General features: G+C 40.1%; 1 protein-coding gene across 4 annotated transcripts in view; it reads right to left on the minus strand.

The window, feature by feature from the left end:
• Ggnbp2 (gametogenetin binding protein 2) overlaps nucleotides 1-17722 on the minus strand; it is a 46676-nt gene that overhangs the window by 6858 nt on the left and 22096 nt on the right. Inside the window, exons 5-9 of one of the 4 annotated variants that reach the window (XM_004664536.2) lie at nucleotides 16908-17033; nucleotides 16702-16815; nucleotides 5537-5740; nucleotides 4102-4276; nucleotides 991-1185 (exon numbers count right to left, since the gene is read on the minus strand). In XM_004664536.2, coding sequence (XP_004664593.1) covers nucleotides 991-1185; nucleotides 4102-4276; nucleotides 5537-5740; nucleotides 16702-16815; nucleotides 16908-17033 — 814 coding nt within the window. Of the gene's footprint in view, nucleotides 1-990; nucleotides 1186-4101; nucleotides 4277-5530; nucleotides 5741-16701; nucleotides 16816-16907; nucleotides 17034-17722 lie in introns of all 4 variants that reach the window. The other 3 variants (XM_045158584.1, XM_004664537.2, XM_004664538.2) reach the window with 3 other exon arrangements.

The following is a 17722-nucleotide window of genomic DNA, read 5'->3' on the forward strand; positions in this document are numbered from 1 at the left end:
ATTTATAATACAGTAAACATGGATTAATTCACACACACAAAAGTACATTAGGGGGGTGCAGAGATGGTTTAGTGGTTAAGGTGCTGGCCCGCAAAGCCTAAGGACCCATGTTCAACTCTCTAGGTCCCATGTGAGCCAGATGTACAAGGTGACACAAGCATGTAAGGTCACACATGTGCACTAGGTGGCACATGTGTCCGGAATTCAATTATAGTGGCTGTGGTCCTGGTGTGCCAATTCTCTTCTCTCACGCATTCTAGCTCACACTTTCTCATAAAAAAAAAAAAAAGGAGTGCCCCGCGCCGTCACCGCTGCTGCTGTCGAGACCAAGATGGCCGCTAGTCTCTCCACCTTCCTCAAGAATTCATGGGGTCCTTCACCATCGCGGGTGTTGCTATACTTCTGCCCATATTCAGCCCTTATACCAAGTATGCCATCATGATCAATCAGGCCACACAATACAACTACCCAGTGTCCCTCCTAGATAATGGGAACCTACCTGACATGCCCAGTCACCCCCATGATCCCCATGCCCAGTCACCCCCAGGACCCCCAGGGCCCCAGCCTGGACTGGCTAAAGAATCTGTGAACACTTCTGATGGTGGAGGCCCTCCACCCTCTGTCCCCAATAAAAATGTGAATACAACCCCCCCCCCCAAAAAAAGACCAGTCTGTTGGACTTGCCTTAAAGAAAAAAAAGCACACTAGGTATTTTAACTTTTAAGAGGTAAGAGGATTTTGTGACCCAAATGATGAGAACTGGATAGTCTTTGTCACACACAAAGAAAATACCCATGTTTTAACTTTGATCTAAAAATTAGAGTAATAGGTATCAACACTGTCTTTATAAAACAAATACATGACACAGTCAACAGCCAATACACAAACTGCAGGAACTCCTATCTCAAAAAGCACAGTAAAAATAACAATCTACCAAAAAGTAATACTGTTATCCAAATGAGTTGATAATTAAAAAATACTGAGTACTACCTTCTCTTGGCTTACTTCCTTTTCATCCGCTGTTTGTAAGGAAGTAGGAATATCACACACACACTTATTTTTTCGTCTGTTCTTTCTTTTTTGGCGTTTCTTTTCTTGCTTGAGTTCTCTTACTCGTTCTTCCTCTGAAAATTCCTCACAAAGTTGTTCCAGGCGGCTAATACCTTGCACTTTTTCCACAGTCATCTATTATAAAAACAAAGTTGACAGTAAATATTGATCATAATTTTCTGTATTTTTCTCTAAGAATTACCATGTTAAATTTATTTTTAACTTCTTATTGATAGCTTCTATTAGTATAGACAATAAACCATGATAACTCCCATCCACTACCCTTATTTCCTCCTCCCAAATCCACCCTCCACTGAATCCCTTCCTCTTTCCAATTAGTCTCTCTTTATTTTGATGTCATCATATTTTTCCTTATGTTATGAAGGTGTTATGTAGCTAGTATAAGACACTGTAAGATCCTGAATATTGAGACTATTTTTTTTTAAGGTTTGAATTTTGTTTATTGTTGCTTTTTGACATTTTTTCTGGTTTTACTTTTTATTGGTTTTTAAATCTGTTTTTAATTTTTATTTTATCTGAGAGAGAGACAGAGGCAGATAGGTAGATATATAGAGACAGACACAGAGAGAGAGAGTGCACTAAGGCCTTCAGCCACTGTAAATGAACTCCAAATGCATGTGCCACCTTGTACATCTGGCTTATGTGGGTCCTGGGGGATTGAACTTGGGTCCTTTGGCTTTGCAAGTAAACACCTTAACCACTAAGCCATCTCTCCAGTCTTGTTTTACTTTTTAATATATGTATTACAAACACACACACCTTTACTTCCAGAGACTGAACCAAGTAGGATCTTAGAGCTATATTCCTATTCCTTTTATTATATGTTTTGTGTGTGATAAGTCTTGCTAGGTTGGTAAGTTGGCCTTGAACTTGCAATCTTCCTGTCTAACAGCTTCCCAAGTAGCTGAAGTTACATGTGTGTACTGCTGTGTTAGGCAATGTTCTATTTTTTTTTTTGGTTTCTCGAGGTAGAGTCTCTCTCTCTAGCCCAAGCTGACCTGGAATTCACTATGGAGTCTCAGGGTGGCCTCAAACTCATGGCGATCCTACCACCTCTGCCTCCCGAGTGCTGAATATTCTAGTTCTAAATGTGCGAACTTTAAGTATAACAGAATAAAGCATTTATTCCTTAGTGGGATGATCTATTCTCTGAAGATACAAACATACTAAGAGAAAAATAACTGTAAAAATCTGTTTACTGGGCTGGAGAGATGGCTTAGCACTTAAGATGCTTGCCTGCAAAGACTAAGGACTCACATTCAACTCTCCAAATCCTATGTAAGCCAGACATACAAGGTGACACAAGCATGCAAAGTTGTTCATGTGCACAAGAGAGTGCACATGTCTGGTGTTTGATTTCAGTGGCTGGAGGCCCTGACATGCAAACTCTCTCATAAAAATCTGTTTACTAAAAACTAGTATAGAGCTGGGGAGATAGCTCAGCAGGTAAAGGTGCTTTCTTGCAAAGCCTATGGCCTGGTTTAATTCCTCAGCACTCACATAAAGCTGGATATACAAAGTGTGACACATACATCTGGAATTCTTTTGCAGTGGCAGAAGGCCCTGGTCCATCCATACCTACTCTCTTTATGTCTACCTCTTTTTCTCTGTCTCTCTCTCTCTCTCTCAAACAAGTAAATAAATAAAATAAAAATTAAAATTAAAAAAAAAAAAACCTAGCTGGGGATGGTGGCAGCATGCCTTTAATCCCAGCACTTGGGAAGCAGAAGTAAGAGGATCACTGTGAGTTCAAGGCCACTCTGAGACCAGTGAATTCCAGGGTAGCCTGGGCTAGAGTGAGATCCTACCTTGAAAAACCAAAACAAACAAATAAATAAAAAAGAAAAAAAAACTAGTATAAATCTTCTTAGAGTCTCTAAAACAAGGAGCTTTTAAAGTTCATGGATAAGCTTCTGAAAAAAAGTTTCACCCCACTTTAAAAAGGACAGATAATCCAGTTAAAGAGCTACAACCATGGACTATAACTGAAAAATTGTCAGGGATAGGGAGCTAGCTCAAAAGAAAAAAAAAAAAAAAGAAAGAAAGGAATAAAGTTAAAAGGATTTATTTTTTTCTTTTCCTTTTTTAAGCAGGAGGACAAGATTCTATAATCCCAATGTGCCTATGGCAATGGGAGGCAGTCAGGAAAATCCTGAAGCTCGTGGGTCAGTCACGACAGCAAACTAGAGAAACAAGATGGAAGGGAGGATCCACACTGAAGTTAACTGACCTCCACACTCACATACACCCATGTCACACACCCCAAAAAAACAAAAAAAGGGCTAGAGAGATGGCTTAGTGGTCAAGGCACTTGCCTGCAAAGCCTAACGACCTGAGTTCAATTCCCCAGTTCCCACATTAAGCCAGATGTACAAAGTGGCATATGCTTCTGGGGTTCATTTGCAACAGCTGGAGACCCTGCTGCACCTATTCTCTCTGTTTCTCTTCTCTCTCTCTCTCTCTCTGCTTGCAAACACACACACACACGGATTACCCAATCACAAACACTTAACCCAATAAATAACAGAGTCTTCAATGTGCTTCTAAAAGCAATTCTTTTATTTTGTTTTGTTTTTGCAGTTAGAGATTAAATCCAGAATCTCTACCACAGAGATTCTACCACTGAGTCCTACTCCCAGCCCTAAAGTAGTTCTTACATTAGCAATTTAAGTTTTCTACTCTAAGAAAAATTTAAAACTACAACTGGAGTAAACAGGATTTAAAGATGAAGAAAAATCTACAAACATCTAAATCTGGTTTCCCAGTGCTCCTCCTTGACCAAAGCTGTGTGGGTCCCAGCCGTAGGAGGAACTGTTGACCTCAACATGGTGGCCCATGCCTATAATCCCAGCTCTTGAGGGGTAGAAGCAGGAGGGCCACCTCAAGTTCCTGGTCAGTCTGATCAACATAGTGAGTCTAGGCTAGCCAGGGCTATACAGCAAAAAGCAAAAGCCTCCTAAAAAAAATAAAAAAAAAGATACAGTCCTTGATTAAACAATCTTGGAGACAGACACAGCACACTGTTCTTACCTCAAAACTCTTACGTAAAGCATCAACACCAAGATAGAAGAGCATCTGCCATGTCTGTTCTTCTGCCCGTAGTTTCTGCCAGATTCGATGCAATCTTTCATAAAGATGAATTCCCAAGCAGGTCAGAACTTCTTCTTGAGCTATATCTATTGTCTTAGCATGCCTTTCTCTTCGCCTATACAAAAGAACATATCACACAGTAACTTCTAATGATCTTAGCTGAAATAGCAAAACCTGCAAGCTCAGTTTTTAATTATAATCTGCCTACCTAAAATAAGAACAGTTACATATTTACATGCAGATGTATAAGCATGCATACATGTATATAACCAATTATACATGCAAGTATACTTAATCTGAGTATTTATAGAAATAAGGTAATTCAGGAACTGGCTCTGAAGAAATAGTTTTTAGGGTCTAGAAGTCACAAAAGTTTCTACCTCATAGTAGACATGGCAGTTCCTTTTATTTTACAGTATAGCAAAAACGACTACTGCTTTTAAAAAAATTTTTGTTTATTATTTATTTGAAAGTGACAGAGAAAGCAGACAGAGAGAGAAAGAGGCAGAGAGAGAGAGAATGGGTGCGCCAGTGCCTCTAGCTACTGTAAACGAACTCCAGATGCATGCGCCCCCTTGTGCATCTGGCTAACATGGGTACCGGAGAATCGATCCTCGAACTGGGATCCTTAGGCTTCACAGGCAAGCACTTAACCGCTAAGCCATCTCTCCAGCCCAAGACTACTGCTTTTTAAAGTATGCTTGGTCAGCTGGTTTAAGGGAGAATGAAAAAAGGTAACACCTAAGTGATCACATCATAGGGCAAATTCCTTTAGGCCCAACTTAATATAAATGTTCATAATACTGGAATGATTAGAGGTCTCTGAATTCTAAAATGCCTGCCTGAAACTAGGCACTTGAAGGAATACACAGACATAAAACACAAAGGGAATATAGGTTTGATTCACTCTATGAACTATTTTTTCTAATTTAATTTTCACAACAAAGCCAGAGGTATTTTAGGTTCTTATATAATTTATTAATTATATAATATATGCAGTTCATGAATTACATTTAATAAAGCATCCCTTAACCTGTAAAGATCTCACTTCTATGCAAAACCCATCATTGTCAATGAAATCTAAATATGATAATGTATGAAGAAAAATTCTTTTTACTGATTTTCAACTGAAAATGATAATCTATAATAAAAGCCAAAGACAGGCCTGCCTCCCATCCAGTAAGAAGGCACAGAAGATTAAATCAAACACCAGGAATAGTCTTACCACATTTTCACTATTCAATTACAATATGTATAGGCACAATTAAATTATACCTATACCTTGTACTGGAGCAGAGGTGATGGACATAAACTTTCAGTAATAAAATGAAGCAAAGCGCTAGATAGCCCATTCTAGCCAACTACATACTCATACCCTCCTGCGAACTCTGGCTCAGCACGACCCAAAAGATGTGCAATGAAGTCTGTTTCACAGCAAACGTGTATGTGTCGCTCATGTGGACAGCACCGCAAGCCTTCATAAAGTGCAGCACAATAGCCCTTTTCTTTGCTGCAGTCAAGTTCACCAATAAGGATATTGTATGCTCGGAGGACTTTATTTTTGCAATCAGTGCAAAACCTGTCCAAAAGAAAAACCTCAAAATTAAGAACTGGCTATAATTATTTCATACAGCATGTAACAGTAACAATACTAGACAACAATATTACTCTTCCATCTAGAGCAAAAAACAATCTCATACATATAGATACATAGGTAAACGTGGTGGCTCATGCCTGTAGCTTCAGTTACTTGGAAGTTACTAGGAAGACTGCTTGAGCCCAGAAGTTTAAAACCAGCCTTGGCAACACAGCAACATCTTATCTCAAAAACCAAAATAAAATAAAACAAAACAAAAACATACATATGTAAAATAAACATAAATTCAGAGTTTACAAGACTAGTCTTTCATTTGTAAATTATTCTTAAATTAGAGAAAGCATATGGACTAAAAGAATAAGGCAGATACATACTTTTATTTCATAAATATATGTCTAGAAAACAGCAGTTGTTTGAGACTAGCATTTCTCTACTTTAAGAGATGTTTATTTGCACAGATCAGAAAAAAAGGGGGTAACAAATGAATGATTCTTAGCTAAGTTTCTTCTACTTCCTATCTCTGAATATATTTGATTATCTTCAGCTAGGAAATTCTGACTTAACACATTTTAACATATTTAAAACATTTGAAAGTGGGATTAAAGATGGGGGAAAATGACATAAGTGATATATATGTTTAATTTGCAGAGAGACAGACAGTGAGTGAGTATGGGCACAACCAGGACCTCCTGTCACTGCAAACAAACTTCATATACATGTGCCACTTTGCGCATATGGCTTTACGTGGGTACTGGGGAAAGGAACTCTGGTCCTTAGCCTCTACAGGTAAGTGCTTTAGCCAGTGAGCTATCTCTCCTGCCCTACTTTTAAAATATTTTTATTTTTTTAAATTTTATTTATTTGAGATAGAGAGAGAATGAGTGCGCCAGGGCCTCCAACCACTGCAGACGAATTCCAGATGTATGTGCCACCTTGTGCATCTGGCTTATGTGGATCCTGGGAAATCCAACCTAGGTCCTTTGGTTTTGCGGGCAAGTGCCTTAGTCGCAAAGTCATCTCTCTAGCCCAGTATTTTTATTAAGGTCTCACTCTAGCCCCGACTGACCTAGAACTCACTCCATAGTTCTAGACCAGCCTCAAACTCACAGCAATTCTCCTACCTCTGGAGGGATTTAAGGCCGGCTACCTGTGCTTTTTTTTTTTTTTTTTTTAAGGTAGGATTCTTTTTTTTTTTTTTTTTTTTTTGAGACAGGGTCTCATGTAACCCACACTGGCCTCCAGCTCAATATGTAACCCAGGATAACTGTAAAATCCTGACCCTCCTGTCTCTACCTCTCTAATGCTGGTACAGGTAAGTACCACCACACTTAAGCTTATACAGTACTGGGGACTGAACCCAAGACTTTGTGCATGCTAGGAAAGAACTCTTACCAACTGAACTACATCCCTAGCCCCAATCAGTGTGTTTCTGTGCTAGGGTCTTACGAGGCTAGTATACCAGGCTAGCCATGAATTTCTAACAGTTCTGCTTCAGACTCCCAAGTGCTCCAACTACAAGTATGGAACACCATAACCAACAGAAACTACTTGCTTCATTTTTTAACTCCTCAAACAAGAAGTTGTTCAGGTGAATGAGCAGGTTTACAAACATTAACTGACTGCGAAAATCAGTTTTGTTGAACAAGAAAACTTTGACTTAGAACTCATGTACTCCCATAGCTTCAGAAGATGACTCAGAATCTGTTCTTCCTGCCTAAGGGCAATGAGACAGCAGAGAGGCCCAGTAGACAACTCCTCTAACTCAATGTCCTGAAGCAACATCCCTCTCTTCCTATGTTACCTGCAAATCCTCATAAAGAACTTCATCATTCTGAGTTACCCTGGCTAAAAACCTGAGTTAATCCCATCTTCTCCCTCTATTAAGGATAGAGACACCTGTTACCAGTTTTCTTTCTTTCTTATTTTGTTTTGTTTTATTTTGGGGGGTAGGGTCTCACTCTAACTCAGCCTGACCTGGAACTCACTCTGTAGTCCCAGGCTGGCCTCAAACTCACAGCAGTTCTTCTACTTCTGCTGGGATTAAAGTTTGAGCCATCAGTAATTGTCTTTCTTACATTGCTGGCAGGTTCCTTCTTTTGCTCTAGCTTCAGTTGCCTAGACTTTTTTTTTTTTTTTAGGTGTAACACAGAAAAAAACAAAACATGAAAACAAAGAAGCTAAGGAACTTCCCCATTTCCACTCTCCCTAACACTGATACATCTCTACAAGAAGTAACCCAGGTCCCAGATGCAAAACTCTGCCCCTAATACTTGGTATACTCTCCCTACCACGAAGGCCCTAAGGGCAGACACTGTGCAACCCTCACCTTGGCAGCCAGCACCACAGTCCAAATAGACACCAAGCCATGAGGTCAGATGTCATGTGATCCCTGCTCTGACTCAGATGGCCACTCACCTTGCAGACCTTGGCTTTTGAGATAAGAGGCCACCCCTATACAAGGTGTTCCCCACCAGCCAAACTGGGATCACTTCAGCTATCCCACCCAGGAATCAACACCAACTATCTCTAGGACTGAACTTTAAGCAGTATTTAGATAAGCCAAGACCAGGTAAAGTGAGGAACACCTGAATAGATGTTCACTCAACCCAAGTATGCTAGAAACACTAGAGCAATACTCCAGATGTATAATTCCCAAGGTAAAAGCAAAAGTAACATAAAAAGCCAAGTTGGCATGCTTCCTACAAAAATTACCAATCCCCAAAATAATGATCTAAAATAAGGACTTAGAGCTGGGCGTGGTGGCATACGCCTTCAATCCCAGCACTCGCAAGGCAGAGGTAGGAGGATCACTGAATTCGAGGCTACCCTAAGACTACATAGTTAATTTCAGGTCAGCCTGGACCAGAGTGAGAACCTACCTCAAAAAACCAAAAAAATAAAAAAAGAACAATCATAAATATGTTCAGAGAATTCAAAGAAGACGTATGTAATCTCCTAAATGAATTCTGAGAGAACACAAACAGCTAAATGAAATAATGAAGTCAACTGAGGATGAAAACAGAATTAATGAAGAGATACAGCCAGGCACACCTTTAATCCCAGCACTTGGGAGGCAGAGGCAGGAGGATCACCATGAGTCCAAGGCCACCCTGAGAATTCAGAGTGAAATTGAAGGGCTGCGTGGCCTAATGGATAAGGCGTCTGATTCCAGAGTGAAATTGAGGTCAGCCTAGGCTAGAGTAAGACCCCACCTCAATAAAAAAAAAAAAAAAAAGAGAGAGAGAAAGAGAGAGAGAGAGAGAGATACAAATGCTGAAGAAAAGAAACAAACTGAAATAATTCTAGAAATGAAAAATGCAGGGGCTGGAGAGATGGTTTAGTGGTTAAGGCACTTGCCTGAAAAGCCAAAGGACCTAGATTAGATTCCCCTGGACCCACGTAAGCCAGATACAGAAGATGGTATATGCGTCTGGAGCTTATTTGCTGTGGTTACATGCCCTGGTGAACCCATTCTCTCTCTCTTCTCTCTCCCTGTCTGACTCTTGACTTTCTCAAATAAATAAAAATAAAATATTCTAAAAAAAAAAAAAAATGCAGGGCTGAGGAGATGGCTTAGTTTAAGGCACTTGCCCGTAAAGCCAAATGACTAGGTTCAATTCCCCAGGACCCACATAAGCACAAGGTGGCACATGAGTTTGGAGTTCATTTGCAGTGTCTGGAGCCCTGGTGAGCCCATTCTCTGACTGTCCGTCCCCCCCACCAAATAAATAAAAATTTTTTTAAAAAAGAAAAATGCAGTAAATCTAATAATATCTTCAGTGCAAAGGCTCATCAATAGAATGGATTATGCTAAAGACAGAATATCAAGGATTAGAGACAAGGTAGAAATAATGAACAATTCAGTAAAAGATACTAATTAAAAAAAAAACAAACACCTATGGGAGTGCTGGAAGGATGGCTTAGCAGTTAAGGTGCTTGCCTGCAAAGCCAAAGGACCCAGGTTTGATTTTCCAGCACCCACATAAGCCAGATGCACAAGGTGGCACATGCAGCTGAAGTTCATTTGCAGCAGCTAGAGGCCCTGGGGCACCTATTCTCTTATCTGCCTCTTTGTCTCAAATAAATAAATTAATTAATTAAAAAATAAATAAATTAATTAATTAATTAAATTAATTAAATTAATTAAATTAAATTAATTAATTAATTAAAAAGAACATGAGCTGGGTGTGGTGGGGCATGCCTTTAATCCCAGCTCTCGGGAGGCAGAGGTAGAAGAATTGCCATGAGTTCAAGGCCACCCTGAGACTAAGCAGTGAATTCCAGGTAAGCCTGGGCTAGAACGAAACCCTACCTTGAAAAAACAAAAACCATGGAGACTGTATTCACGCTCTCCCCTGATTAAAAAAGGGGAGGGGCTGGAGAGGATACTTACTGATTAAAGTACTTGTCCTACAAAGCCAAAAGGCCCAGGTTTGATTCCCCAGAACCCACATAAGCCAAATGCACAAGGTGGTACGTGCATCTGGAGTTTGTTTGCAGTGGCTGAAGGCCCTGGCGCACCCATTCTCTCTGTTTCTTTCTAATTAAATAAAACAAAAACAAAAAACATGCGGGTGCTGGAGAGGTGGATCAGTGGTTAAGGCATTTTCCAGCAGTCTAATGACCTGGGTTTGATTCCCCAGTACCCACATAAAGCCAGATGCACAAAGTGACACATGCATCTAGAGTTCATTGGCAGCAGCTAGAAGCCCTGACATAACCGTTCTCAATCTCTCTCTCTTTCTCACTCTACTTGCAAATATTTAATCTCAGCACTTAGAGGCAGATGTAAGAGGATTGCTATGAGTTCAACGTCAGCCTGAGACTACATAATGAATTCAGAGAAAGACCCTACCTCGAAACCAAAAACAACAACAACAAAAACACATGTGGGGACTGGAGAGATGACTCAGTGGTTAAGGTCTTGCCTACAAACCCTAACAACCAGAATTTGATCCCCAGTGCCCACATAAAAGCCAGATACACAGAGTGGCACTCACGTCTGGAGTCACTTTGCAGTGGCTCAAGGCCCTGGTGTACCCATTCTCTCTCTATGCTTGCAAATAAATAAATTTAAAAATTAAAAAACAAAAACAATGTTTGAGGGCTAGAGCGATGGCTTAGCAGTTAAGGTGCTTGCTTGCAAAGCCTGACGGCCTGGGTTCCATTCCCTAGTATCCAAGTAAAGCCAGATCTACAAAGAAGCACTGAGTTACAAAGAAAGGCTGTCCTAGGCCAGGCATAGTGGTACACACTATTAATCCCAGCACTCGAGAGGCTGAGGTGGGAGGGTCCTGGTGAGTGTGAGGACAGCCTGGGGTAGAGAGAGACCCTACCCTGAAAAAATAAATTTTTAAAAGGCTGACTTAGGCTGGACGTGGTAGTGCACCCCATTAATCCTAGCACTCGGGAGGCAGAGGTAGAAGGATCAATATGACTGCATCTCAAAACTCCAACTGTCCCTGAAACGAGAACTAAAAACTGAAAAGCAAGTGATACAGGTCTACAAATGTGACACCCGAACAGCTCTGAAGGACTTACTGTCTCAGTATAGTTCTAAGGAAGCCTTTACTATGTGTCATTCTCACAACTTACTTGGTCCTGTAGTAACTGTTGAAAAATGAAAAGCTGAGGAATAGAAATGTCAAGAACCTTGCACAGCCAGGCATGGTGGCGCATGTCTCTAACCCCAGCTCTCGGGAGGCAGCGGTAGGAGGATCGCCGTGAGTTTGAGGCCACCTGGAGACTACGTAGTGAATTCCAGGTCAACCTGGGCTAGAGTGAGACCTTGCCTTCAAAAAAAAAACAACAAAAAGAAAACTGCACAAAACTACAATAGGTAGAATGCAGATTCTATGCAACGTTTCTTTTTCTGAACATACAAACTTTCTTCTCATCCTTAAGATATTTATGAAATGAAGTGACCCACTTTCAACTTATCTGAGAACTTTCTTTTGTGGTTGTTGTTTTTTCTAGTATGTTTTTGTAAAACTTGGCAAGAGTGGTGCCATGTTACAATCCTTAAGAATAACTGAGGGCTGGAGAGATGGTTTAGCGGTTAAGCCCTTGCCTGTGAAGCCTAAGGACCCCAGTTCGAGGCTCGGTTCCCCAGGTCCCACATTAGCCAGATGCACAAGGGGGCGCACGCGTCTGGAGTTCGTTTGCAGAGGCTGGAAGCCCTGGCGCGCCCATTCTCTCTCTCCCCCTCTATCTGTCTTTCTCTCTGTGTCTGTCGCTCTCAAATAAATAAATTAATTAATTAAAAAAAAAATAAGAACAACTGAGGTCCCAAAAACCGTCTTCAGTATTGTAATGTTGAAGCATTTTCTTAAGACTTTTTAAATTTTACTCTGACTTGTCTAAGCATAATGAAACTTAATAAACTGCATGTGATAAATGATATTTATACAATGGACTTTATTGGGCTGGAAAGATGGCTTAGCAGTTAAGGCGCTTGCCTGCAAAAGCTGATGACCAGAGCTGGATTCCTATGTACCCACATAAAGCCAGATGCACAAAGTGGCGCATACATCTGGAGTTTATTTGCAGCAGCTGGAGGCCCTGGTATACCCATTCTGTCTTTTTTTTTCCTCTCTCTCTCTCTACTTGCAAATAAAAAAAAAATATTTAAAAGGTAAGGCTGGAGTGGGGAGGGAAGAAATTACCATCGTTTATTGTCTGTAATTATGGAAGTTGTCAATAAAAAATTAATTAATTTAAAAACATAGGACTGGAGAGATGGCTTAGCACTAAGGCACTTGCCTGCAAAGCCTAAGGACCCAGGTTCAGTTTCCCAGAACCCACAGAAGCCAGACACACATGGTGGTGCGTGCATCTGGAGTTCATTTGCAGTGGCTAGAGGCCCTGACCATTCTCTCTCCCTCTCTAATAAATAAAAACAAAATATTTTCAAAATATATTTAAAAGATAAAAATAAATAAAATGGACTTTATCTTCTTATGAATATGTCATTATCCCTAAATACAAGAACCATTAAAGCATTAGTAGTTTATTATACAGTCCTAACACAAAAGCTATTTTGGGGGTGGCCCCAATTCAGATTTAAAGAGGAAGGCTGCAAGTTTTATATCAGTCCTCTCCCCCCCAAATCCAAATAATCAACATACTCTCTTTAAATAAAAGAGAAAGTTTACAACAGAAAAAAGTAAGAGGGGGCTGGAGAGATGTCTTAGCAGAGAAGGTGGTTGCCTATAAAGCCAAAGGACCTCAGTTCAATTCCCCAGGACTCACGTAAGCCAGATGCACAAGGGGGCGCATGCATCTGGAGTTCATTTGCAGTGACTAGAGGCCCTGGCACTCCCATTCTCTCTCTCTCTCTCTTCTCCCCCCTCTCATACCATGTCTGCTTCTTTTCCTCTCTCACTCTCTCAAATAAATTATATAGGAAACCTAGTATGCAGATCAAGTTATTAGTTCATTGTCATTAAAAATAAAGCACCAGGGCTGGGCATGGTGGTACACGCTTTTAATCCCAGCACTCAGGAGGCAGAGGTAGGAGGATCACCATGAGTTCAAGGCCACCCTGAGACTACATAGTGAGTGACTTTCAGGTCACCTGGGCTAGAGTGAGACCCTACCTTGAAAAACAAAAATAAGTAAATAAATAAACACCAGGGCTAGAAAGATGGCTTAGAGATTAAGAGACTTGCCTGCAAAGCCTAAGGACCCAGGTTTGATTCCCCAATACCCACATAAGCCACATGTACTAGATGATGCATGCATCTGGAGTTCATTTGCAGTGGCTAAGGCCCTGTTATATCCATTCTCTCTCTCAAATAAGTAAAATTATGTTTTTAAAAAACACTAATCTTGCATGTCGGTTATGGGGGAACCAACTGCTCTCTGATTGGACTGGAGGCCTGCTCCATTGGAGGGAATACAAGCCTGGCACTGAAAAACTAGTCATGTCTACGAGTGGGAAGGTTATGAGTCCTAGGGAAGTAACTGCTTTTGTCTGGCTAAGTGCATGTATTATGTAAACCAAACTGTCCTCTTATTTTTTTGTTGTTGTTGTTGTTTATGTTGTTTTGTGACCATATAGTAATGCTACTCTTTTTTTTTTTACAAAGTAGGGTTTCACTCTAGCCCAGGCTGACCTGGTATTCATTATGTAGTCTCAGGGTGGCCTCGAACTCATGGCAATCCTCCTACCTCTGCCTCCTGAGTGATGGAATTTAAAGGTATGTGCCACCACACCCAGATCTCACTTTTTATTTATTTATTTATGTATTTATTTAGATTTTTCGAGGTAGGGTCTCACTCTAGCTCAGGCTGACCTGGAATTTATTATGTAGTCTCAGGGTGGCCTCAAACTCATAGCGATCCTCCTACCTCTGCCTCCAGAGTGCTGGGATTAAAGGCAAAAACCACCATGTCTGGCTGCAATTTTTTTTTTTTAATTTTTGTTTTATGTTTATTTATTTATTTGAAAGTGACAGACAGAGAAAGAGGCAGAGAGAGAGAGAGAGAGAGAGAGTGAGAGAGAATGGGCACGCCAGGGCCTCCAGCCACTGCAAACGAACTCCAGACACATGTGCCCCCTTGTGCATCTGGCTAACGTGGGTCCTGGGGAGTCGAGCCTCGAACCGGGGTCCTTAGGCTTCACAGGCAAGCACTTAACCGCTAAGCCATCTCTCCAGCCCTTTTTTAAATTTTTGAAAAAGAGGCAAATAGAGTGTGAATGGGCACATCAGGGCCTCCAGCCACTGCAAAGGAACTCCACATGCATGTGCCACCTTGTACACCTACCTGGCTTTATGTAGGTACTGGAGAATCGAGCTCTGGTCCTTAGGCTTTGCAGGAAACTGCCTTAATGCCTGAGCCATCTCTCCAACCCCTACTCTTAACTTTTAGTTAGAGAAACTTCTATTTTCAGATGGTGGTGACTACCAGGGTGACTCAAAAGTCACTATAGTTGCCAGGTGTGGTGGCACACGCCTTTAATCCCTGCACTCAGGAGGCAAGATGTAGGAGGATCACTGTGAGCTTAAGGCCACCCAGAGACTACATAGTGAATTCCAGGTCAGCCTGGACCAGAATGAGACCATACCTTGAAAAACAAAACAAAACAACAACAACAACAAAAAACAGTCACCATAGTGCTAAGAAGTGGTGACAGTGGAGTATTCAGTACTAAGGAAGACATCTCTATCACACCCTCCAAGGCTTAAAGTCCACTACAGAAGAGGTGGCAGAAAGAATGTAAGAGCCAAAGGAAGGAAAGAACTACATATAATGCAATCTTCCTTACACAAAATGGCCTTGATATTCATGACCTCACAGTGCCTGACAGTACCTCCGCAAGACCTTCATAAAAGGAAGAAAAAATAATGGTATCAAAAGAGAAAAGAGACTGAAAAGGATTCAATGGAGGGTAGATTTGGAAGGGAGAAAAGAGGATGGTAAATAGGAATTATCATGGTTTATAGTCTATACTTACAGAAGCTGTCAATAAAGTTTAAAAAATTAAAAAATAACCGGGAGGCAGAGGTAGGTGGATCTCTGTGAGTTCAAGGCCACCCTGAGACTGCATAGTGAGTTCCAGGTCAGCCTGGATTAAAGTGAGACCCTACCTCAAAAAATTTAAAAAAATTAAAAATTAAAAAATAAAATAACCAGGCATGGTAGCACATGCCTTTAACCCCAGAACTTGGGAGGCAGAGGTAGGAGGATCACTGTGAGTTCAAGGCCAGCCTGGGCTAGATTGAGACCCTACCTCAAAAAAAAAAAATAAAACAGTGAGCCAGGTATGGTGGAGCACGCCTTTAATCCCAGCACTTGGGAGGCAAAAGTAGGAGGATCATAGAGAGTTCAAGGCCACCCTGAGAGTACATAGTGATATCCAGGTCAGCATAGGCTAGAATGAGACCCTACCTCAAAAAACAAAAACAAACAAAAAACCCACACACCAATCTTGGTAACACTGTTTTTAGCATTTACCTATGTTTTTGTTTGTTTATTTCATTTTTTACTTTTTTGGTTTTTAGAGATAGGGTCTCACTCTAGCCCAGGCTGGCCTGGAATTCACTATATAGTCTCAGGGTGGCCTTGAACTCACAGCAATCCTCCTACCTCTGTCTCCCGAGTGCTGGGATTAAAGGCGTGCCCCACCATGCCCAGCTTATTTTTATTTTTTAAGATATATTAATTCATTTGTTTGCAAGCAGAGGAGAGAAAGAGAGAATTGGCACACCAGGCCAGAGTCTTGCCACTGTAAATGAACTTCAAGATGCATGGGTAGTGGAGAATAGAACCCAGGCTGGCAGGCTTTGCAAGCAAGTACCTTGAACCACTGAGCCATCTCTCCAGCTCAAAACAGAAATCTCTTTTGTAAAAGTAGTATTCCAAAAAGAAAAATCAAGTTACTTTTATAATACAGGGAGCACATGAATTTTTGATTTTTTTTTAATTTTTAAAATTTTATTAACATTTTCCATGATTATAAAAAAAATATATCCCATGGTAATTCCCTCCCTCCCCCTGACACTTTCCCCTTTGAAATTCCATTGAATTCTGGATTTATTTAAAGCTCTTAATAACTATAGAGTACTTAAAATTATAAAGTGAAAAGCTGCTAACTTTATTTTGAAAATGTTATCACAGAAGAGTCTCCTACAAAAACCAGGAGTGTTATAGTTTTCAAAGTAATGATTAGCTAGACTTTAGCTTAGTCAATCTGCACTTTCTGAAAGACTGGTGTGGTGCCAGCAGGTTCAAATTACAGAAGGACATAAAAGGAGATGCTAGCTAACAAGAAATCATCATCTCATCCAGAAATTCTTTATCCTGACAACCTATCTACCTAGCCCTAGGTATTAACAGGAAGGCTGGAATACTGTACACAAACAAAGCCAATGACAAGACACTCTGGGTAACTGACATCTAAAGCATCCACAATATATCACAATGATCTTTCGACTTACCTGTGTTTCCGCAGATATGTTTCTAGTGTTTCTAAAAGACAACTAGAGTCAATTAAAACTACTTCATCCCTGCATTCCTGGGACATTAGTTCCCATACATCCATCCAACAACCTCTGTAAAAAGAACAAATATTAGTGAAAAGGAGAAATACACAAAGGTAAAAGGTTTAAAAAGGAAGGCAGAATAAAGGATTGCTTGATTTTACCTGGCTGTTCCCTGGAAAGGTCCATAATGGAAAATGATCCTACACTTGCTGTCCTTCCTGTGGTCTTCACTACTTCTCTTATCTGTACTTAACTTCTCTGAACTGACACTGCTACTGCTCCCTTCACTGTAGTACAGTATAGCACAAAGCTTAGTGACACTGAGATAAGCTCAAGGAATCATTTCTATGGTCTAAGTTAAAATCATAGACTTTTAACATATTAAGATATTAGTAGGATAAATCTGCAAGTTTGTATAATGGATTACATATATTTAGCCATATAACAATACTATTTAAATGTGCATTTGTATCTTTACATAAAAGCTTCTGCTTGACTATCAAGTTTACCTGATACAATTAACAATACTTACAATTATCAAGATAGCAATTCATTTATATACTGTCTTACAACAAATAAACTTGGAATGTTCTAAAGGCAAAAGGAGTTTAAAAAACATTTTCAGCTATTAAACATGAATCAATCTTACACAAATAGAAAATTCTAAGGAATTTTGATCTATTTAATCTTTTAAGTATTTTTTTTAAAAATTCAATTTTTTATAAAGCTAGCTCATGGAAACAAAACTTATCTCCCTTTATATTTATAAGTATTTGAGAAAGATTAATCTAAATACAATATAAACTTCACATTTTCTAAAAGACAGCACTCTAAGATGGACATTTTACATAGCCTAAGTTAGCAGTAAGTACTACACAATTAAAAAAAAAAAACAACAAAAAAACCACTGTAAACTTCCCAGACTTTCCTTCCCCAACTAGTTTCAAAGTAGCATGGATCATACATGTTGCTTTGA

The sequence above is a fragment of the Jaculus jaculus genome, chromosome 9 (assembly GCF_020740685.1).
Source record: "Jaculus jaculus isolate mJacJac1 chromosome 9, mJacJac1.mat.Y.cur, whole genome shotgun sequence".
In the NCBI taxonomy this organism is placed as follows: Eukaryota; Metazoa; Chordata; class Mammalia; order Rodentia; family Dipodidae; genus Jaculus; species Jaculus jaculus.